This window comes from Dermacentor albipictus, chromosome 2 (genome assembly GCF_038994185.2).
Source record: "Dermacentor albipictus isolate Rhodes 1998 colony chromosome 2, USDA_Dalb.pri_finalv2, whole genome shotgun sequence".
NCBI classification, from domain to species: Eukaryota; Metazoa; Arthropoda; class Arachnida; order Ixodida; family Ixodidae; genus Dermacentor; species Dermacentor albipictus.
In genome coordinates, this window is record NC_091822.1 from 1,230,758 (window position 1) to 1,254,844 (window position 24,087).

The window sequence follows — 24,087 nt, forward strand, 5'->3', positions numbered from 1 at the left end:
CAGAAACGCCAGCTGGTTTGTACAAGCCAGCCTGACTGCAAGCGACAAGACACTGGTGAATCTAAAGACGAGTCAACTATCATCGAAGACGACAGCGTGGCGAACCCTTCAGACCTAGACATGGACGAGGGTGGTTTTCGAATTGTGAGCCATCGTAAAGACAGGGTGGAGGGCATTCCAGTGTTAATCACTGCAGCATCCGAAAGAGATGATTTAAGGCAAGTAAACCCTATTATCCTGTATTCTGAGCTGGAAACGATTCTCGGTGGAGCACCAGTGAAGAGCCACTTCACAGCACAGGGAGCATTGCTCTTAGCTGTAGGGACAGAAGGACAAGCTAGCGTCCTTCTAGAGACCAAGAATATCGGCGGCATAGTTATATCTCCCCGTGTCCCACACAGTTATATGAAAAACACGTGCATTGTTAGAGGAGTCCTTAAATGGCACTCGGATGAAGAGCTGCTCACCTACCTGAGACCTCAGGGAGTATTCCATGCAAGAAGAATCATCCGTCGGGTCCAAACCTCGTCATCTGAATGGGAGTCAAGGCGCACTAACTTGGTGGTTCTCACATTTGCTCCAAATTCTGAACGCCCGGAGAAGATCAACCTTGGTTTCACCAGACACGAGCTTGTCGACTACGTGGAGACACCACCATGCTGTTTTAAGTGTCAGCGCTTCGGACATATCGCTAAGTACTGTCGTGGGGAACAGAGGTGCAAGCGCTGTGGGGGACCTCATGACTTTAAGACGTGTGCAAGTAAAGACAACTTTGTGTGTACATATTGCGGCGGTGACCATCCTGCTAGCTACTGTCGATGTCCTGCGCGGACAGCTGCTCAGCGAAGAAATAAGTTGTTTGTTCTGGGTCCAAAGAGTGCAAGCGCTCCATCGAACACGAAGAAGACGTCCAGAGTGCCACAACTAACTAGTTTGGAAACAGAGTACGCATCTCATTTCCCGCGTCTCACAACTATAAACGAAGCTATTGAGCCAACGCAAACGGTCACAGCCGCTGAGAAACCTGTTCGAAACGAGTCCGAAAAACGCACCTATGCGGCCGCAGTAAACCGACCGCAAGTATCACTTGGAAACAGTCAGCAGGAAAACTGCCAGCATGTGATACGCGCTTTGTTCACGGCACTACGTTCTCACGTCGCGAAGATGCCTGCTAGTTCAGCGAAGGATATGCTGGAAGCAGTGCTGGCTCTTGAGTCAGTAATACTCTGCTCTACTTCCACATACCCTCAGTAGCATAATGGCAATTTTTCGCCCACTTGGTCCATTCCTTCGTTCAAAAGTGCCCTTAATAATGCAATGGAACTGCGCCGGTATCCTACAGCGTCTTTCTGAACTCAGCCTTTGCCTTCGACACATACCTATACCGATTCTAGCCCTCTCGGAGGCCGGTCTCCCAAATGGAAGGACGATCCCAGGGTACATCACACATAGAAATCCGAGTATACCGTCATTTACAAATGGAAGTGCGACGATATACATCAGGCGAGAAATACCTCACGTCACCTTACCAGTGCAAGACCTTTGTTCTACCTTCTTGGAAGTCGCCGCGGTGCAAGTGTGCCTAGGAAAACGAAAACTCAGTGTGGTGTCGGCGTATATAAGTTCGCGCAGGAAGGTCTCCATGGAGGCGTTTATAAAGGACCTTTGCATTCGTTGTTCCTCTCCTAGAATAATCTGTGGCGACTTTAACGCACATAATTTGCTTTGGGGAGATAAGGCTGCAGATTCCCGAGGCAAGGAACTTGTCGCAGCCGCGGATGCTGCTGACCTATGTATCGCCAACGATGGCAAACCGACTTTCCTCAGAGCACCAGATTCATGGAGTGCCATAGACCTCGTGATCCATTCTACAGACCTTGTCGTATGGTCAACAATGGCCCCAGACAGGATGGGCAGTGACCACTTTCCAATCTTCACCAACATCGCCGGATTTCACACTGCTGGGCGACAATTCTGTGCTGTGACATGCTGGGACACATACAGAGAAGCATTGGATGAATCCCCTGGTGAGCTGTTCGCAGATATGCTGCGGAGCAAAAGAGTGGCTACCTCAGTGTTGAAACTGCCAGATCATTTCCCTACTCCTGATTTGAAACTAAAGAACCTCTGCGCAGCGCGTAGGAGAGCGGAGCGAAAACTAATGAGAAAAACGGGAAATCTATCTGCGAAAACTGAATACAACAGGATAAACGCTGTCATCCGTCGTCACACAAAAAGGTTAAGACGAGTCCAACGGGCTGCTTTCTGTGAGAGTTTATCGGCGTTTACTCCCATGACAAGGATATGGGGAGTAATGAATAGCCTATCCGGAAAGATTTGCCTACACAGGCCATTCGAAGCACTTGCTTTCAGGCAAGGAAAACATTTGCAAACCCTTGCAGAACATTTTGCAGACGTATACACATCTGGCAGATCAGCAGGAATATCGAACCCTCTGTTGTCTGAAGCACTCCATACCATGGATACGCCGTTCACCTTTCGTGAGTTGGACTTGGCGCTTAGCAAATTAAGAAGACGCTGTGCTGTGGGTGCCGATTCGATCAGCAATAAGATGCTGACAAATCTGCCATATGAACAAAAACGAGCCCTTCTGGACATATTTAATCACGTCTGGAGCACAGGAGAGATCCCAGAAGCGTGGAAGACAGCATGGGTGGTGCCAGTGCTCAAGTCCAGAAAGTATCCTGCAAATCTCACCTCATATCGGCTAGTATCGCTAACATCATGCGTATCAAAGTTGATGGAAAGACTAATATGTACGAGGTTAGCATGGTATCTTGAGCAAGGAAATAGACTGCCATCATGTATGACCGGATTTCGTCCACGGTTGAGTGCCCAGGACAGTGTCTTGGATCTACTAAGCCATATAGAGCACCATCGCGTAGACGGCCTTTCCACACTCGCCATCTTTTGAACATTGCCAAGGCATACGACTGTGTGCTTCATACAGGCATCATCAACGGACTCCGAGCCATGGGCGTCTCGGGAAATGCTCTTCGATTGGTCCATGAATTTCTCAGTGATCGATGTGTCCAAGTTAGGCTCGGAAGTATAATGAGTGACAAGCGACTAATTTCCCTCGGCGTCCCACAAGGAAGTGTCCTATCTCCCTTGCTTTTTAACGTTGCCATGGCCAGCCTTCCAGATGCCCTGAAAGTAGGTGGGATTGCAGTTAAAATATCCATCTACGCAGATGACATCTGCATTGGGATCTCGGGGTACCAACAAAAACGTTTGGCACGGATAGCCCAGGCCGCAGTCTCCACTATCGATCGCCACTTATCGACGCTTGGCCTATCTTTATCAGCAGAAAAATCTGCCTTCATGCTTTTCCTGGGAGTGAGACGCAAGTCAACACGTCTGACGCTGACTATCAGAGGGCATTCAATTCTTCGTGCAACTCATGTTCGATTCCTGGGCGTCACCATCGACAACAAGCTACTATGGCGTGGTGCGGTCGAAAGTGTTGTGGCTCCATCAGTGCAAAGAGTCAACGCACTTCGTCGATTGGCAGGTGTACGTTGGGGAAACAATCCTATATCCATGCTTCAACTGAACGCTGCACTGATAACAAGCCGCATTCTCTATCAGCTCCCTCTAATATCACCGTCATCGAGTCAATTCGAGCGCTTGGAGGCAGTGCACAGAAAGGGACTTCGCTTGGCGATGGGAGTTCTAACGGCGGCTTCAAACAAGAAAGTCACTAATGAGGCAGAGTCTTTTCCACTCCGCCTCTTGGCATCTTAGGCCTTGCTGACGCAGCTATTAAGGCTGGGCGAGTCACGCGCTGGCACGGCGCTCACATGTCTATGCGGCGCTGAACGCCTTCCGATTTTTAGGATTGGAATGGCCTAAACGAAGTCGCCTTGAGCCACCATGGTCTTTTCTGGACGTTACCTGCAGCCTCAATGTACCCCACCTACCGACGAAACGCACCATTTCAACTGCCGAAGCAAAGTTTATTGTGCTGGACCACTTGAGCACTGTGTTTCAAAGCCATGTACAAGTGTACACAGATGGTTCGGTGTGCGCACAAACAGATAGCTGTGCAGCGGCATTCTGCATACCATCCCTTGATGTGTCATGGTCTGGCCGACCGGATCGCGTAGTTTCGTCTACAACAGTAGAAAGCGCCGCAATCACCGCGGCATTGCGGAAACTACGGGCCTTTTTTGCACGAGATGTCGTGGTGCTGATAAATTCCAAGTCAGCATTACAGAGATAACATCAGGACCTACCTCTAGAGAAATTTACAAGGCAGTCTCTGGCAATGATTGTCGACCTAACGAGCAAAGGATTTAACGTAAGGTTTCAATGGATTCCATCACACGTAGGAATTGATGGAAACGAGGAAGATGACGCCCTTGCACGCCTAGCGCTGACATGTGTCCCAAAAGTGAAAGCTCCAAAAGCTTTTCACAACCCTAAGGGTGCAATCCGCCTTCACTTTAGAGAGATGCACAATACCCCACACAAATCCTGTGTGACTCATGGATTTACATGCGAACAAGCGACGCTTTTATACCGCATTAGGACCGACTCCGCATACACCCCAGCTTGGTTATTCAAGACTGGGCTTCGCACTTCCCCACTCTGTGTTTTCTGTGGCGACATTGGCGACATCGAACATTTCATTTGGCTATGCCCGCAGTTTGACACAGAAAGAAAAGCGATTGTCGACAACCTACAAAAGAGCGGTCTTACGTACAGGACCTTTGAAGACGTTCAAAGGTCCTGAAGGTTCTTCCTGAATGCCGGAGGGACCGCGGCATTCAGGAAAAGAGCGCAACGACTGCTGATAGCCTTCCTGCGAGACACGGGGCTCATCGACACCTGGTGACACACCCCTGATATCCACTCGAAGGAGGATCAGGTGGAACAATTGCCGGCTATGTATGCCAGGCTAACCCCGCTTGCTTCAATACCACCACCACCACCACCACCGAGATAAATGTTGACTTGCGCGTGAACGAGGCGAACTCACCTCGCATATCTTTCGAAGCCGGCCGGTCTCGGCCCGCACGCAGTAGCCATACTAGTCGCGGGCGCACGTCTGTCTGACGGCGCCGCCTAAAAAGCTGTGCCACCTTCCGTACGGTTTCTGCAGTTTGGTGCACTGCCCCCCGTCGTAATGGAATACTAGTGCCAATATGATGTGTTTTGTTTCACTTCATCAGGGTCTTTGACTTATTATCATCGAATACTGTACCAGCAACCCGGAGCCGATGAGTGAAACGCACGCTCGACGGTCCGCTGATTGCAATGTCGATGGCACTGACGGGAACGATGTGTCGGCGTCGCGCCCGTAAAGTTGGCTTCGCAGTGGCACAGAAGAGCTGTATAAACTTAGAGAAGGGAAACTGTACTTTCCAGAGTGCAACTAAAATAAAAGTAGCGGTGGCAATGTGAACTAAAGTATGCGACCGAGAGATGGCGCTAGCAAAATCAAAAGTAATATTGCGTAAGTGTTGATATTAAGGGTTTCGGGAATGATGCTCAAACAGGTGACATGAATGCCCACATGGAAGATTCAGATGGATGTACCGACAACAACGGGAAGTCAATGCTGGACATTTGTGAGCAACATAACCTCACTATCGTGAATACATGGCCTAAGTGTGAAGGGCAGATCACGTCGGGAAATGGGGAAACCGGCAGTCGACCATGGATTCTACTATCTGATGACAGAAGGAATTCGTGATAAGTTGAGAAAAATGGTCATTGACGTGGTAGGGTATAGCAGCATAGGGAGTAACCATAAACGCATCATTTTGAAAATGGGATATGTAGTTGAGAAAGAGCGCAATGAGTGGAAAATGGCCAGTCCGAATTTGAACGCTTCACAAATAGCAAATATAGCCACTAGAGTGGAGGAAGAACTCTGGAAATGGCCAAGTAAAGAGTGGGGATATAGTGACCTAAGTGTAATAACGACAAAAATACGGAAAGAGAAACAACGTGTTCGTTGGAAAGGAAAAAGAAGAAGCCGAAAAGCTGGTGGAACACGGAGATACGAGAAGCGATCGCCGAGCGACGTAAAGCATCCCGAGAGCAAAGGCAGGCAAAGAAGGCGCAGTTGCCGCAGGATGAAGTAGCCAGTAAATGGTAAATATATCGGGAGAAAAGGTCTACGGTTCAAGTACTGGGACAAGCAAAGACAAGTGGAGAAAGTGAACCTTGGTTGTCAGAAATATGTGAGAAAAAGAATGCCGCACCTAGAGTACTTTGGAACCACATAAAATTATTAGGCACGAAGTCAACAACAATACAACATATCCTAGAGGAAGATGGAAACGGCAAGAGAAACTGGAAGCGCAAGAGGCATTAAATACATCCGGAAATTAACAGCCGAATCTTTCCAAGACAATGACGAGGTTGTATTTGAAGAAAAAAAAAGAGCATGAAAGTTAACCAGATGGAAAAGGAGCTGGTGCTGACAAAGTTCAGCTGGAAGAAAGCCGAAGATAAAATTCCTAAGCGCACAGCCGTAGGGCTAGACGAGGTTCCCGTTAGGCTGAATTATGAACTAGGACCAAAAAGTAAGGAAGCTCTGGTGAAAACAGTGAAAAGAACTTTAAAAGATAGACGAATACCTGACAGTTGGTGACAGAGTAGGATGAATTTAATTTATAAAGGTAAGGGGAAGAAAGATAGAAATAACTCGTCTGTACGAATGAATTCTATCTCTCTTCCCCAGCAATGCAGGCAATCAAAGTAAAGCTGCAAGCATGGGCAGAGAATAATGGCATTTTGGGGGAACTTCAGCATGGCTTCAGAATAGGTAGGTGTTTGGATGATAATTTATTTGTTCTTACTCAGTGTATTGAAATATCAAGAGTAGAAAGCAGACCGGTATATGTGGCCTTTTTAGACACTACAGGGGCCGATGACAACGTACACCGCAACATTTTGTGGGATATTTTGGAAGGGGAAGGCTTAGGCGACGATTGTCTACAGCTTTTGAGATATATCTACCTATAAAATACCGTTTGCGTTGAATGGGAAGGGATAAGGAGCGAGGAGAAAGTTGATATCAACAAGGGGCTAAGGCAGAGGTGCCCTATATCGCCACTGCTGTTTATGATGTACATGGTGAGGATAGAGAGGGCGCTAGAAGGAACTAATATCGGGTCTAATGTCTCACACAAAGCGAACATTGTTTAACTGCGCGAACAAACGGACCACAAAGACAGCATGGGACATGGACGGGCGCAGACTTGCAACTGCTCTTTTTACTCTATATAAATGATATTACTACTTCAATACATCCCAGCGTGCAAATTAGGTTGTTTGCTGACGACTGTGTGCTTTTTAGGGAAATCACTTCAACCAATGATCAAACTGATTTAAATGCTTCTCTAGCTGGCATTACTGATTGGTGCAAAACATGGGGAATGCGGCTTAACGCTGAAAAGACTGTCTTTCTTCGCTTCACTCGTCAGAAAGCTCCATTAACTTTTAGTTACACATTAGGTTCGTTGGCCTTGCAGGAAGTAACAAAATATAAGTATTTGGGCGTCACAATTACTAACAACTTATCATGGAATTTACACATTGATAATATCTGTTCTTCTGCCTTGCGTAAATTATACTTTTTGCGACATAAACTTAGAAATTCCCCACCTAATGTAAGACTGCTTGCTTATTATTCATTAATTAGACCTAAACTTGAATATGCATGTGTTGTTTGGGACCCGTTTACTAAACAAAATATTAAATGTCTCGAAAGGGTACAGAAAAAAGCCGTACGATTCATATATTCTAAATTCTCTCGCTATGATTCACCCTCACGAATAATGCGTGATAATGGCATCGAAGTCCTTCAGCAGAGAAGGCAACACTTAAGAATTCGATTTCTTACCGTGCTTATTAATGGAGACTTATCAATTAATCCTGCATCGTAGTACAACGTCTAGGCTTACTCGACACCATCATCCCAATTCACTAACACCTTATTTTGCACGGACGGATGCATTCAAGTATTCTTTTTTTCCCCGAACTATAACAGACTGGAATAACTCGTTGTTGCCTGTTTCAATTGATTGACTCATTGTATTACTGTTGTGTCTTACCACCTTACTTGATTGAATAATGCATTGTAATATTGCTGTGTTTAACGACCCTGCTTGGACCTGTTTTAGGCCTGCAGTATGAAATAAACAAAAAAATAAAAAAATGTTTATTCCACAACGACCACATATAAATACACCCGCGACATACACCACTGCGCGTGCGCGAAAAAAGGCAAGATAAAAGAAAAGTAAAACCTTGTATAAGCAAAACGCGACCTATCTACGCTCGTCAATAAACCTCATCTCACTGTTGTGTTAATAAACTGAGGTGTCACTGACACATTCTTGTCCCTTCTTTCTAATATGGTACGCCTCGAGTAGCTCTCTGGCTCGGCTATCTCGGCAGCGGCACAAAATCTTTACTTCCTTCATGATCGGCTTGCACGTGCACGCTAAGCAGTGGACAGGCAGGTGTCCATTTGTTTGATTTCTAATTGACAATTCATGCTCACGCAAGCGCACATTCACACACCTTCCTGTTTGGCCTATGTAAACTTTGCCGCATGATAGAGGTATCTGATAAACTACTCCAACACTGCAATCTACGTGGAAAATGATGTGCTTTGTTCCGCACCTTTGGATCCTATCCTTACTTCTTCCTATGCGCGAGCATAGCCCTGCGAGCTTGCCGGGAGCCGAGAACGCTATCTCAACTCCATACCGTTTCACAACCTTTTTTAAGTTGTGGGAAGTCTTGTGTACATAAGGCACAACTTTACGTTTCCTATTTTTGCGCTCCCTTGCGTCTTCAGTAACATTGCCTTCCGTCTTTATCTTCTTAAGCACTGCCTCCACTACTGCTGAAATGACTGATTGCGGGAAACCTGCTTCTTCCAACCTTACAATCTACCTGTCAAAGCTTTCCTGTACTTTGTGCCTGCAGGACTTTCTTAAGGCTGATATGATACACTGGGTGGCTATTGCCCGCTTTACCGTTTTCGAATGAGCCGAATCGTAGGACAATTTCTTTGGGATCTTGGGTTATATTTCCAGCACACATGGTCGTAACAGAGGCTTATAGCGTTGTCTAAAAACTGAACAGTATTATCCTTTGTTAGTTCATGGGTGGATGTCAAAGCTTTGCCAAGGCGCTGAAAAATGTGTAGTACACCTGCGATGGCGTCGTCATATGTGTAACTGGCTTGCTTTTTTAAACGTACAAGAAAATCGTCAACATAACAGAACACGGTAACAACCAGGTCACGATCGATCCCTTCGTTTACCGCTGTGTCAAATTCCGATAAGTAAACATTGCACAATATAGGAGCAACGCAAGATCCCATACATATACCTTGTTTCTGCACGTAATAGTCTTCTTTAAACTGGATGAGGATAGATTTGAGGTAAAACTCAAGCAACGCTAAGTGAGCAGTGTCAGTGAACAGAGAGTGGCAATACAGGGCCAGGAAATACATTGGGTAGAAGAATATAAATACCTTGGTATATGGATAAACGAAGGCAATAGATATATGGAAACACAGGAAAAAACAGTAACAGTGAAGGGGAAGAGAAATGCAGCCATAATGAAGCACAGAGTGCTATTGAGATACAATAGGTACGAGGTGCTCCGAGGTATGTGGAAAGGTGCAATGGTTCCAGGACTTACTTTTGGAAATCCGGTTCTTTGTTTTAAGTCAAGGGTACCATCAGGACTCGATGGTAACCAAAGGCCAGTGGGACGCCTCGCATTGGGCGCTCATGGGAAGACTACAAATGAAGCTGTGCAGGGTGATATGGGCTGGACTAGTTTTGAAGTGACGGAAGCTCGCAGTAAAGTTGAATATGAAGAACGACTGAGGAATATGGAAGAAAGTAAATGCGCTGGGAGAGTATTGAAGTGTCGGTACAGGAAAAACATTGATTCACAGTGGAGGAAAAGGACTAGGAAACTTACCAGCAAGTATGCGGCCTGTAGAGTGGGCAACACAGGAAAAAGAACGTCAAGCGGAAAGTCAGATAGCCTGGACTAATCTTATGCGTGGCGGCAATGGCAAAGAAACTTGCGATGAATAACTTCTTAAGCGGAAGAAACGAAATCAGGAAAGAAACAATTTATGATAACTCAAAGGGAAGCTCATTACTTTTTGAAGCGAGATCGGGATGCCTTAGAACACGCACCTGTAAAGCGAGATAGAAAAAGGAAGAAGAAGCATGTGCTTGCTGCGGTAAAGCTAGGAAAACGATGGAGCATGTATTGTTAAAATGTTAAGACGTCTGCCCAGCGGTCAATTTGGGCACCACTGGCCTCTTTGTAGCCCTTGGATTCACCAAGAGCAGGGAAAAAGTAAAAATATCCGCAATAGAGATTAGTAAGAGGTAATTGGAAGATTGGTGGAAGAGAAGTGGGGAAACGACAAAAAACGGAGACGTACAAAAGCAAAGTTTCCAATACGGGGTCAGAAAGTTTGATTGTTTGAGTTCATAGTGCGTTTTTCTTGTTTTCTTTTTTATCCTAGGTAGGACATTAGGCAGTATAATAGTAAGAGCTTGGCGGTGCAACCCAAAGCCCCTTTCCAAAGGGGACGCTCATAACATCCGTCCATCCATCCTAATATCGTCATTATTACGTAGTGAGCAATACGACCGCTATGGTAGCGGCTCGTGGGGCTCGTCGCGCTGTGCGCTCGCTGGTTTCGGGCGCTTTGTTGCTGCTTTCAGGGCGGCATCCGTGTGCACGGTAGTCTTGCACGACTGCAGTCGGTCGGTTGGTCGGTCGGTCGGTCGGCAGTGCGCCATTGCGTTGGTACCTCTCCTGTTTCCCACACGTGGTTGATGTCTTTCGTGAGCAATGTAATGGATTTCGTGGCAATGTAATGAATGAATGGAAGTCGGTCGGGAACTTCAGTGAGGTCCTGAGGAGTTTTAAGCCGTTAGAGATCCCATGCGGGGGGGAGCTCCTCGGGCCGAAACTGTAGGCGACGCCCAAGTCGGGACGGGAACGTGGTGACCTTCCGCCAGCTCTTGGGCCCTCTGGACGGCCTTGAGCTGGAGTTTGAGGTCCGGGCTTTTGAGGGCTTCTTCCCATTCGGGCTCACTGGAGAGAGGGCCCTTTGGTAACGCGGTACATTGCCATAGCATGTGCGAGAGTTAGCAATAGAGTTCTTGGCAGTCTGGGCAATTTGCCGGGATGTCCGAGTTATAGTGACTCAGTGGGCCTCGTGACAGATACGAGTCTGTTTGTAGCGTTCGAAACGCGGCCGCCTGCGCGCGTTCGAGTTTGGAGTGCGGGAGCGGGTATTTCATTCTGCCTTTTCGATAGTATGAGGTGATTTCGTGATAAGTGAGTAGCGAGTCATTAAACTGAATGTCCAGCCCCTCGGAGACCGTGGGACCGTCGCGGCGGGCAAGTTCTCGCGCATGTTCGTGGGCTGTTTCATTGAGGTTTGGTTTTCGCAGGTGAATGTCTTTCCCCATGTGAGCGGGGAACCAGGAGAGGCGTCGTTTGCTCTCCTTTGAGCTCGCTAGTAGTATGTGCGCCACTTCGTTACATACGTTGCCGCTTTCGTAGGCCCGAATTGCGGCATGCGAGTCCTTGAGGACATGGGTAAATGTGGGGTCTGCCATGGGGATGGCTACGGCTATCTGTTCTGCTTTAGCGCTGGTGGTCGTTTTAACTGGTGCGGATGATCGTAAGGTTCCGTTACCGTCCACGACTGCTATCGCGAAAGTGGATGTGTTGCCGTACTGGGCCGCGTCCACAAATGCGGTGGCTTCACGATCCGCGTCGGTGCGATCGAGAAACGCCTGGGCGCGGGCCTGGCGCCTGCCCACGTTGTGTTGTGGGTGGACGTTTCTGGGAAATGGTGAGACTTTGTAGTTGTCTCTAATTTCGCTCGGTAGGGTAATCGCGTGTTGGAGATAGGGAGATGAGGAGATATTAGCTTCGTTTAGTATTAGTCTACCGGCTTTGGACGAGGATAGGCGTAGTATTTGCGCCATAGTCTGAGCCTCGATCACTTCGTCGATGTTGTTGTGCATGCCTAGCAGGTCAACCTTTGATGTACTTGCTCTTTGTGGAATGCCCAAGACCTGTTTGATGCTCTTGCGAATGAGTGTGTTTAGTTTCGTCTTTTCTATTTGCGTCCAGTTGTGGGCAGAGACGACGTAATTAATGTGGCCCATAAGGAATGCGTGGTATACGCGCAAAAGGTTATCTTCGCAGAGACCCTTCCTGCGCCCCGAGACTCTGTGGATGAGTCTGATCATGTTTTCGGTTTTGGCGGTTAAATGTTTGATCGTGTGTCCATGGCATCTGGTGGTTTCGATTAGGAGCCCAAGAATGCGTATGTGGTCGACTCGCGGAATCTGTTGTCCGTCTCTTGTGTGTAGTGCGATCGGAATTTCGTCTAGAGGTGTTACGTAGCGGACTCCTTGGCAAGACTTGCGAAATAGTAAGAGTTCCGATTTCTTGGAGGATAGTTTCATTCCTGCGTCTAGTAGGTAGTCTTCCGTGGCATCTAGGGCAGACTGTAATGCCTGCTCCATGTCTGCCAAGGAGCCTCCCGGGCTCCAAATGGTGATGTTATCTGCGTATAAAGCGCAGTTTACGTTCGGGATGTCTCGTAGTTTGTCTGCGAGTCCCTTCATCACTATGTTAAATAGTAATTGAGAGATGACAGCCTCGAGGTGTTCCGACGGAGCCCAGCGTGTAAGGGTCCGACTTAAGTTCTGAGACTCGCAGTCGGGCTTCTCTGTCTTTGAGGAAGGAGCGTACGTACTCCTGAAATCTCTGGCCAAGGCCGAGGCCTGCGACAGACTCCAGTACGAAGCGGTGCGAGACGGTATCGAATGCTTTCGTGAGGTCGAGGGTGAGGATGCCTCGAACGTCTCTTGTTTTAACGTCGTAAATCTGTCTCTTTAGGAGTAACATGACATCCTGAGTGCATAGGTGGGGTCGAAACTCTACCATGTTGTATGGGAGGAGTTCGTGTTCCTCAATGTAGCGTGACACTCGGTTGTGAATGACGTGCTCTGCTACTTTACCCACGCATGAAGTAAGAGAGATGGGTCGTAAATGGTCCAGGTTAAGGGGTTTGCCGGGTTTGGGAATGAAGACCACCGTGGCAGTGCGCCATTGCGTTGGTACCTCTCCTGTTTCCCACACGTGGTTGATGTCTTTCGTGAGCAATGTAATGGATTGGTCGTCTAAGTTACGTAACATTCGGTTGGTTACCCCGTCGGGTCCTGAGGCCGACCTGCTGTTTAGGTTTTGTAGCGCCTCTCGGACTTCTGCTTCCGTGAAGGCAGCGTCTAGTTCTGGAGTGGATTCGCACTTTATGCTTGGTAATCGTTGGGGTCGTTATACCCCCCCCCCCCTATAGCATTAACGAGAGGGTGACAGGTCTTGTTGTGAAACTTAATAAGAGGTACAAAATGAAGATTGTACAGGTCTACGCCCCTACATCCAGTCATGCTGACCAGGAAGTCGAAAGCTTCTATGAAGACGTGGAGTCGGCGATGGGTAGAGTGAAAACTAAATACACTATACTAATGGGCGACTTTAATGCCAAGGTAGGCAAGAAGCAGGCTGGAGACAAGGCAGTGCGGGAATATGGCATAGGCACTAGGAATATCAGGGAAGAGTTATTAGTAGAGTTCGCAGAAGAGAATAATATGAGGATAATGAATACCTTCTTCCGCAAGCGGGATAGCCGAAAGTGGACGTGGAGGAGCCCGAACGGCGAGACTAGAAATGAAATAGACTTCATACTCTGCGCTAACCCTGGCATCATACAAGATGTGGACGTGCTCGGCAAGGTGCGCTGCAGTGACCACAGGATGGTAAGAACTCGAATTAGCCTAGACCTGAGAAGGGAACGGAAGAAACTGGTACATAAGAAGCCGATCAATGAGTTAGCGGTAAGAGGGAAAATAGAGGAATTCCAGATCAAGCTACAGAACAGGTATTCGGCTTTAACTCAAGAAGAGGACCGTAGTGTTGAAGCAATGAACGACAATCTTGTGGGCATCATTAAGGAGTGTGCAATGGAAGTCGGTGGTAACTCCGTTAGGCAGGATACCAGTAAACTATCGCAGGAAACGAAAGATCTGATCAAGAAACGCCAATGTATGAAAGCCTCAAACCCTACAGCTAGAATAGAACTGGCAGAACTTTCGAGGTTAATCAACAAGCGTAAGACAGCTGACATAAGGAAGTATAATATGGATGGAATTGAACATGCTCTCAGGAACCGAGGAAGCCTAACAACAGTGAAGAAGGAACTAGGAATTGGCAAGAATCAGATGTATGCGTTAAGAGACAAAGCCGGCAATATCATTTCTAATATGGATGAGATAGTTCAAGTGGCTGAGGAGTTCTATAGAGATTTATACGGTACCAGTGGCACCCGCGACGACAATGGAAGAGAAAATAGTCTAGAGGAATTCGAAATCCCACAGGTAACGCCGGAAGAAGTAAAGAAAGCCTTGGGAGATATGCAAAGGGGGAAGGCAGCTGGGGAGGATCAGGTAACAGCAGATTTTTTGAAGGATGGTGGGCAGATTGTTCTAGAGAAACTGGCCACCCTGTATACGCAATGTCTCATAACGTTGAGCGTACCGGAATCTTGAAAAAACGCTAACATAATCCTGATCCGTAAGAGAGGGGACGCCAAAGACTTGAAAAATTATAGACCGATCAGCTTGCTGTCTGTTGCCTACAAAGTATTTACTAAGTTAATCGCAAATAGAATCAGGAACACCTTAGACTTCTGTCAACCAAAGGACCAGGCAGGATTCCGTAAAGGCTACTCAACAATAGACCATATTCACACTATCAATCAGGTTATAGAGAAATGTGCGGAATATAACCAACCCTTATATATAGCTTTCATTGATTACGAGAAAGCATTTGATTCTGTCGAAACCTCAGCAGTCATGGAGGCATTACGGAATCAGGGTGTAGACGAGCCGTGTGTAAATAGATACTGAAAGATATCTATAGCGGCTCCACAGCCACCGTAGTCCTCCATAAAGAAAGCAACAAAATCCCAATAAAGAAAGGCGTCAGGCAGGGAGATACGATCTCTCCAATCCTATTCACAGCGTGTTTACAGGAGGTATTAAGAGACCTGGATTGGGAAGAAATGGGGATAAAAGTTAATGGAGAATACCTTAGTAACTTGCGATTCGCTGATGATATTGCCTTGCTTAGTAACTCAGGGGACCAACTGCAATGCATGCTCACTGACCTCGAGAGGCAAAGCAGAAGAGTGGGTCTAAAAATTAATCTGCAGAAAACTAAAGTAATGTTTAACAGTCTCGGAAGAGAACAGCAATTTACAATAGGCAGCGAGGCCCTGGAAGTCGTAAGGGAATACATCTACTTAGGGCAGGCAGTGACTGCGGAACCGGATCATGAGACGGAAATAATCAGAAGAATAAGAATGAGCTGGGGTGCGTTTGGCAGACATTCTCAGAGCATGAACAGCAGGTTGCCATTATCCCTCAAGAGAAAAGTGTATAATAGCTGTGTCTTACCAGTACTCACCTACGGGGCAGAAACCTGGAGGCTTACGAAAAGGGTTCTACTCAAATTGAGGACGACGCAACGAGCTATGGAAAGAAGAATGATAGGTGTAACGTTAAGGGATAAGAAAAGAGCAGATTGGGTGAGGGAACAAACGTGAGTTAATGACATCTTAGTTGAAATCAAGAAAAAGAAATGGGCATGGGCAGGACATGTAATGAGGAGGGAAGATAACCGATGGTCATTAAGGGTTACGGACTGGATTCCAAGGGAAGAAAAGCGTAGCAGGGGGCGGCAGAAAGTTAGGTGGGCGGATGAGATTAAGAAGTTTGCAGGGACGGCATGGCAACAATTAGTACATGTCCGGGGTTGTTGGAGAAATATGGGAGAGGCCTTTGCCCTGCAGTGGGCGTAACCAGGCTGCTGCTGCTGCTGCTGATGATGACGGTGATGATGATGATGGTGAAGAATGATTCGATGGTGTCGCAGGCAACCACCGCAGCAGGAAGTACATCCCATTCCCTAATGGTTCGGGGAAAATATGAATTTCTAAAGGCTTCTGTTTTGCAGTAGTAATCGTTAAGCTGCTTAGCGCGGCTAGACCGAGTTGATCGACGAGCTAGAGGCTCGGTATACGTGTCCTTGTCGATGCATAATTTTCCATGACAGAGTAGATACATGTACTTTAATCGTTCTTTAAATCGCCGTTTTTGCAGGGTAACCAGTTCTGCTGTTTCGAGCATAGCACTTGGTGATGCATACCGGCTGAAGGAATTGAATACAAATCTTATCGCCTTTCTCTGAATTTTTTCCACCTGTTTTATGTTAATATTGCTATGTGGATCCCAGACGACGGACCCATACTCAAGAATCGGGCGGACGAAAGTTTTGTAAGCTAGTAGCTTTATCTCATGGGATGAATTTTTTAAGCAGCGCCTCAAGTAACAAAGCTTCTGCATGGCTTTCTTTTCTATGTATGACACGTGCTCATTCCACTTTAAATCCGAGCTGATAACTACACCCAAATATTTATAGCTTGTCACGCGGTCTAAAATTTGCCCATCGATCGAATACTGGTTGTTTAAAAGGTGTCGTTTCCGCGTCACGGTCATCGCTACAGTTTTTTTCGCATTGATTTTCATTTGCCATGTGCTGAACCATGATTGCACTGTAGACAGCGAGGTATTAAACAGCGATTGGTCAGCGGGACTACGGATTTCTTTATATAAAATGCAATCGTCAGCAAACAGTTTTATTTTAACTGGCAATTCCTGTGCAATATCCTTGATGAAAATTAAGAAAAATAGGGGCCCAAGCACTGATCCCTGTGGAATTCCGGATAGTACAGGTCTTGAACGTGAATGTGTTCCGTCTATGTCTACAGTTTGCCGTCTCGAAGTAAGGTATGCTTGAATCTAAGAAAGAAGGGACTCATTTTTAAGTATAGGTTTCAATTTTATCATGAGTTTGGTGTGTGATACCCGGTCAAATGCTTTCTCGAAATCTAAAAAAAATATCAATTTGCCCTTGCTCATCCAGAATAGCTGCGAAATCATGAATGGTTTCTAAAAGCTGAATAGTAGTTGAAAGCCCTTTACGAAATCCGTGCTGCCTGGGGTCAAGAAAACCATGAACTAAAGTTAAGCTGTTAGATGTTTAAAGATGTGTTCAAGAAGTTTGGAAGATGTGCAGAGTATAGAAATGAGTCGATAGGAAGAAAGCAGCGATGAGTCTCCTCCTTTTGGCACTGGAACAATCTTTCCAAACTTCCAGTCATGAGGCAATTCGTATAGTTGTAACGACTTATTAAAAATCACACATAAGAATTTAGAGCACCACTCGGCATACCGGAAGAGGAATGTGTTGGGTATCGCATCGACGCCGGAAAATTTTTTTGTATCAATGTTAAGTAAAAGCTTTAGAACACTTTCTTCCGTTATTATAATATTAATAATAGATGGAATGCTTTGCAATGTCGAAAATATGGGTTTTTCACCGTTATCAACTGTAAATACGGAACAGAAAAAGTTGTCGAGCGATTCTGCAACTTGTAATTTCTCCGACACTGTTTCACCATTAATGCAGAGGGTGGGCATGGTGTTTGATTTTGAAGAAAAATGCCCCCAGAATTTTGCAGGGGACGAAAGGAGAAATTGCTTCATAGCGACATTGTGGTAGTAGTCTTTTGCTTTTTTAATGCTTTGGCTTAAATGAGTGCGCAGCGCTGAAAGTTTGAGCATGTGACTTTCAGAGGGGTGCTTCTGCAGTTGTTTTCTTGTCTTCTTCGCCTTTCGTTCCAAGCGTACATTTCTTTTGTTATCCATGGGCGGGTTTTTCGGACAGTGATTACTTTAGTCGGTACAATGTTATTCACGCATTGCAACACAAGATTTTTAAAGTATTGCCAAAGATCCTCTACTGAGCATAAAGCAGACTGGGAGAGGGAAACAAAGTTGGAAAAAGATAAGTCCAGAGCATCTAATATGCGTACATCATCTGCTCGTGAGAAAACAAGCACTGAGCGCTTTTCATGCTCAACCCCAACGACATGGCCTAAACACATTATAAGACATACCATGCTGTGATCTGATATGCCGTTGACGACGCTAAGTCCCGTAACCTGAGGAAGCCTACTTCTGCTAACTAAAAAAAAAAGATCCAAGATAGATCCTGAGTCGTTATGTAGGCGTGTAGGTTGCTTTACTAATTGCGTTAGGTCATGATACATTAAAAGATCAACAAATGGTTCAGCGATTGGTGCACCTGGCTGGGGAAATTCACCGTCCCATACCACTGATGGAAAATTAAAATCACCGCCCAGTAGTATATTGCCAGCTGAGGCTCTGCATGAGCAGAGAAATTCATTAAGTTGGTCGCTGAAACTGCTGTCTGTGTTAGGAGGGCGGTAAAATCCCCCGATAATGAAAGTTTTGTTAACAGTATGCACTTTTGCCAGGACACATTCAACTCCAGGAATGTCTGCCAACCTTTCTATGTGCAAAGATTCCTGGAAAATGATGGTGACCCCGCCCCCTCCCGAAATTCTATCTTTACGGAAGATATTATAGCCGTTAGATGCTATTTCTTTGTCACTGACATCAGGTTGGAGCCATGATTCTGTAATAATTACAATATGCGGCCTGTACGCAAGGATTATGCTTTCAAGCTCGGAGGACTTGCCCACTATGCTGCGAGCGCTCAAGTTCAAAAACCCGCTTGTGTCATTTTTATCGATTCATTGGTTTGCTGCCGCTGCATTTTCGGGTCTGCTTGAGAGGACCATCTTTCTCTGTTCACTTTCCCAGTTGAACCATTCGCCATCGACCTTAACTTTGTCGTAAACAAGTTTCCCCTTCTTGCCCGCCCTTCTAGCGTCAGAAGCGCTCTGCCATAGCATTTTCCTTTTGTACCTAGTGGCTGCCGAGAAGTCTTCCGAGATTGAAATAGATTTGCCCTTCAATTTGTAAGAATTCTTTAACACACTTATTTTTTCTCCGTGATCGAAAACTTTTACAATTACAGGACGCGTTTTACGGTGCTGTTTTCGTCCTATTCTGTGTATTCTTTCAACTGAATGGGCTTCAACACCTAAAATATCATTAAATATTGTCGCCACACGCGCTGAAGGACCGTTTGTTTCATCATCATCAGGAACACCGAAAATAAGCAGGTTGTTTCGGCGACTCCGGTCCACCAAGTCTATGAGCTTACGCTCCAAGCATATCACAGTTTTTTCAAGGCCAGTGATCTGGCTGGGAAGTTGTTCAATTAAAGAAGCCGATTCTTCAACTGTTTTTAGTTTTGACTTGATTCCGTCAAGTCTCTTCTGAATGTTATTCTGACCATCCCGTAACTGAGCCAAGAGTTCCGCAGTGGTAGGACCGGGATTCGACTCAACATCGCCGCAGAGAATTAACAGGGACAAAAGAAAATCTTTCGCAGCAGAAAGAAATACTTAACAGCTACGAGGGCACGTCAGCTGGATGAAGCACGGATCACTAGTTTCAACTGTAGAAAATTTGTTACTGACCTGCACGTAAAAAAGAAATAGGTTGGCCATATTGCGGATCCGATTGCAGCTGACGTGCCCACTGACTGAGAGCGGGTGCAACGGGGTTACACGCGCATCCGCCGAGGTAGAGTGCGCTGTGCGCCGTGACGTCCAGGCTTCCTTGTAGAAATCCGGTGCGCATGCGTTGCCTCGAGCGCCATGTGTGAAGTTTTCGAAGCTTGTCAATCCTTGCGATATGCTGTCCTTCGTTGCCACACCGAACAGAAGTATCTGCACGTAAAAAAGAAATGGGTTGGCCATATTGCGGATCCGATTCCAGCTGACGACCACTTTGCGGCCCTGCCCGTGTGTTGTTTGTTTTGCGTAGCAACGCCTCTAAGCGTTGCATGCGTTGAATTAGGTCGTTATCCTGAGCTTTGAGTATTTTATTTTCTTCCCTGATGCGTGTACATTCTGCGGAGCATTTACTATTGTCACTGGTATTTTGAGCGGAGGAGGTACTAGACTGATTCCGGCTCACCTTATTGTTGATGGCTTGGTTCTTCTTGCCTGACTGGTTCTTCTGCATCGACCTAGATGTCGAGGTAGAAGGCTACCGCTGCTCTTGCTTCTCTCCTGGATTTGGCCACTCCAAGCGGAATCGGGACCTGGACCTCGACTGGGACTGGGATCGGGACCTGGACCCGGACCTTGACCTGGACTGGGCCCGGGACCTTGAGCGGCTCGCCGAGGACTCCGAGCTTAACCACCGCAGGAGGCTTCACCTTGGCTTTTCTCCATCATTGTCGTCGTCTTCCTTCCTCCTTCCGGGCAGAGGGTGCTTTTTGGTGGTAGTTCTGTTGTTTTTGAGCTTTTGCTTGCACTCGCGAGACCTCGCTTGCACTCGCTTGCACTCGCGTGGCATGGGCTTCGCCGCAGACGGCGCACTTGAGCGAGCACTCGTGGCCGTCCGTCGGGTCATGCGTCCCGCAAGCGAGACAGATTTGGATGTTCGGGGTAGGACAAACGTCCGATCGGTGCCCCATGCTCTGGCACACGTAGCAGATTTATTTTGTGGGCTTGTAGGGGTGGCAGTCGGTCTCCCCTCCGTGGTAGTAGACGTATCGTGGAACTTCATGAGAGCTGAACGTGATAACGGCCGTCTTGGTCGTTCCCAGCATGCAGGCCTGCGCGATTTCCACGTCTTGGGTCCTCAACCTTAGGTGAGTCATAATCTCCTCGGGCGGGGTGTCCGGGTCGATTCCACGAATGACGCCCCGGGCCACTCCGTCCGGTGCCGCAACGTAAGAGTTGACTTCGTAAAGGTTGCCGCCCAACACAATCCGCGTGATCTTGCGTGCAATATCCGCGACCTCCTGATCTGTGGTACTAAATATGATTATGTTGGAACCGGGTCTCAAGCGCACGAGGAAATGCGAATCGTCAACTTTCCCTTCGCAGGCGGCCGAGACGGCTTTCGAGATTTGGTGGTTGGGGAAACTCTTCACCTGAAAGCCTTTCTTCGGTCGAATGATGATTTTGAAGTCGCTACGTGGCAGAGGGGGGGTCGTTGCCTCTTCTTAAAAGAAGGCTTCTTTGATGCCCCAGCACCTGCAGCTGAGTAGGATGTTGATGATGACGCGGTGGCGGGGGAGGGCGATAGCGAAGAGATCACTCTGCCTGCCACGAGCACTTGCTCGCCTCTGGCGAGCTTCTTCTTCATTCTTCGCTTGAGGTGTAAAGACCAATTGGAATAAGGGCACTCCGATGGCGTCCCTTGCGAGAGGTCCTCGTCCATAATGGCAGAGTCGTCATGGCGATCTTCCGAGATGCCGTGGAAGTACATTGTTGGGGTTTCCTGCGACGAAGGCCCGGCGGTAGCTTGAACAATAGCACCGGGGATGGGTGGGGTCGTAATAACAACTCCAGCTTCACTCCCTCCGACAGAAGTAGAAGCGGCCGGCTGGGACCCGGCAATGTGAGCCATAGTGAGTGTCGAGTAACCGTAGCAAGCGTGCAAGCCGAGGCCTACCTCCGCGCTGCCACGTACGGCGGCGGCAGGCTTAACGCGGCAGCGCCACCTCGGAGAGCTTCAAGATCGAAAATAGCAAAATAGTATGCACTCACGGTCTTCAAACTTCTCATGGCCGTTCCGGATGACTTCGCGAAGTTCTTCGGACAAAGACTTCGGTCCTCCGATGTGAATTTCTTACACGAATAATGAAAGTCTACAGAGTCCATGCGAAGCACGTCTACTCCGCTCGGCTCTTCTTCTCCTCTTGTAGCCTAGCGTCGTAGCGTCATGCCCCATAATCATTTTGCGGTTTCAGCACGTAAAACCTGAGCATAGATATTTTACTGCGATAGCAGTTACATGGACGCTCCAAGTATATTCTTGCCGTCGCTGCGCGCCGTATGCTGTGCAGCCGAGTGAAAGCGCGCGCGCGTAACCGGCGGTCGCGGCTCAAGCACAAGGGAGGAAAGCAGGGAGGGAGCGCGGGAGGGCAGCGTTCTACTCCGGCGGCAACTGCGTACTTTGCGTAGTAGCACGCGCCCTATCTTGGAAGCGTTCTGCAGACGGCTCATACCTTTGTGCGTGCAATGTTCTCGCCGCTCAGTTTGCGTTGAAGCGATAGACAGCACGAAGGTCACTTCGCTCGCTGCTGCTGCTGCTGCGCTTCCTCACTCCGGCGTTTTTACAGCCAGTGTCGGCGGTCATTGAGTGTGATGTATTCATTTGTGACTCAGCGGGCTGACAGCGCGCTTGTTAATTTAATTAGCAAGCGGATGTTTCCAAGTTTACACGGCCGGTAACACTACTATCCTTACTTTGTATAGCTGTCTATTAATTTGCTATCGCAATCTATGCTTAGCCTTCCGGGCGAAGCAGCGACTTTTCTTATTGTGCTGGCAGTGGACGCTTCGCGTTCGAGATGTACAATGTACAGTTCACTTTTAGGTAGTTTTTTAAGGATATTTATTTAGTAAATTTTGCGTGATCGATATAGGAAATAGTTCTTATCAGAGTTCGTTATAAGCGGGTTCGTCTGAAAAACAAAGCGGCAGCAGTTATGTTATTTCAGCCGCTGACATGTAAAAACAGCCGTAGGCCCCGCCATGTATATTGCACAGCCTGTGTAGTTCCTTCGGGTACCTGTGGAGATGTCATTGTTTACGCAGCAGTTGTAACACTCGTAAAGTAATAATTCTATAGCAAGCGTACTTTCTTTAACCTAAAGTCGGCATTACCGTAAGGTTGAGTTCTATGTTGGATACTATGAGCTTTTTTGATATGCTGTAAATGTGATGTCACTGCCTAAGGAGAGGATGCTCCACGGTAATGTCGCTAGACAACGCTACCCGAAAAGCGATGTCACCAGAAGCGACCATATGCGTTGATCTGTCGACAACGCGAGCATGCCTGAGTGAAATAGAAAGACTTCCACAACCGTGCGCCGACGGTGAATCGGCATATATTGCCGGGAATGGAAGCTTCTGCAGGCAGCCCATCGTCGCCCAAAGGACACGCGCTGCTGGCCAATGCCCTCGCAGAGCGTGCCCAGAAGACGGGTCACGCTGTAAACTAGGGGAGACCGCGTGTCGGATATGTATAGTTACAAAGGAGAACCTTACAAGAAGGCTCAATATTTAATCTTCATTCATTAAAACCGCAAGTAACACAATCAACACATGATCTGGGACTTCGGAGCACGTGTATTCGCTAACTTTGCGTCGCACGTTCGAAGCTTAAAAAAACCTCCTGCGTTGCCAGCACTGGGAACCAAGGGTACGTCCGGATTTCGAACCATAATTTTGTTTCGACTAGGGTCAGTTCGCTGATCCTTTCCTCAAAACGGTTTTACGGGACCACACGTCATTTCGTCCAACTCGCCACTGCTTCCGCACGCCAACTACGCTACACGCACGCATGGGTCTACGGAATAAAAATTGCAAAGTGCCGCTGAAGAAGAGAGGAAGGCCTGCTAGCTTTGTCACCTATACATATCTGGGGCTGTTAGACCGCCTGGCTACAAGGTATGCATTACTTTGCTATAGCAGCAAAGTGCACATAGCAACAAAGTACTCTGTAAAAACGATGTAATTGCACAATAAAACAGGAAAACAGCGAACGGCGTTAACGATATGCCCTTCAGGTGCTGCTTTCCTGGCAACATTTCTAAATGTTGTTAGCGTGTCCTCAGGAACGAACTGTATATTGTTTCCCGTTTTTTCCTTAATTTTGTCTTGAAACTAAGCAATGTTGCCTTTAGCATCGCACCTGAAAAATCCCTTTTTGTATATGACAATCACAATATATTTGGCTATTTCAGCCTGCTATTTCAATAAGTTGTCGTATACTGCGATTCCAGAACACGCAGAAACTATACGCTTCTTAAAAATGTTATGTTCGAAAGCGTAACAGCACTACACTGCTGCTTAGGCAACGAACAGTTTGGAAATCGCGTTTGGTTTTCGAAATGGCTCGTGGCTTCAAAAGGTATTTCGGCGAGGTACAGGCTCGTCCACTCTTAGGG

The 24,087-nt window shown here is 47.1% G+C and overlaps 2 protein-coding genes across 4 annotated transcripts in view; one reads left to right on the top strand and one right to left on the bottom strand.

Annotated features, from left to right (window-relative positions):
- The window catches only part of LOC139055848 (uncharacterized), a 43,636-nt gene extending 23,228 nt beyond the window's left edge, over window positions 1-20,408 (bottom strand). For both annotated transcript variants that reach the window (XR_011511935.1, XM_070533406.1), the window contains exons 1-2: window positions 20,094-20,408; window positions 19,592-19,843 (exon numbers count right to left, since the gene is read on the bottom strand). Coding sequence is in view for 1 of the 2 variants with exons in the window: in XM_070533406.1 (XP_070389507.1) it covers window positions 19,592-19,843; window positions 20,094-20,141 (300 nt within the window). In the remaining variant the exon portion in view is untranslated. The remainder of the gene's footprint in view (window positions 1-19,591; window positions 19,844-20,093) is intronic.
- The window catches only part of LOC139055847 (sedoheptulokinase-like), a 290,860-nt gene that overhangs the window by 70,535 nt on the left and 196,238 nt on the right, over window positions 1-24,087 (top strand). The gene's annotated exons all lie outside the window — the stretch shown is intronic.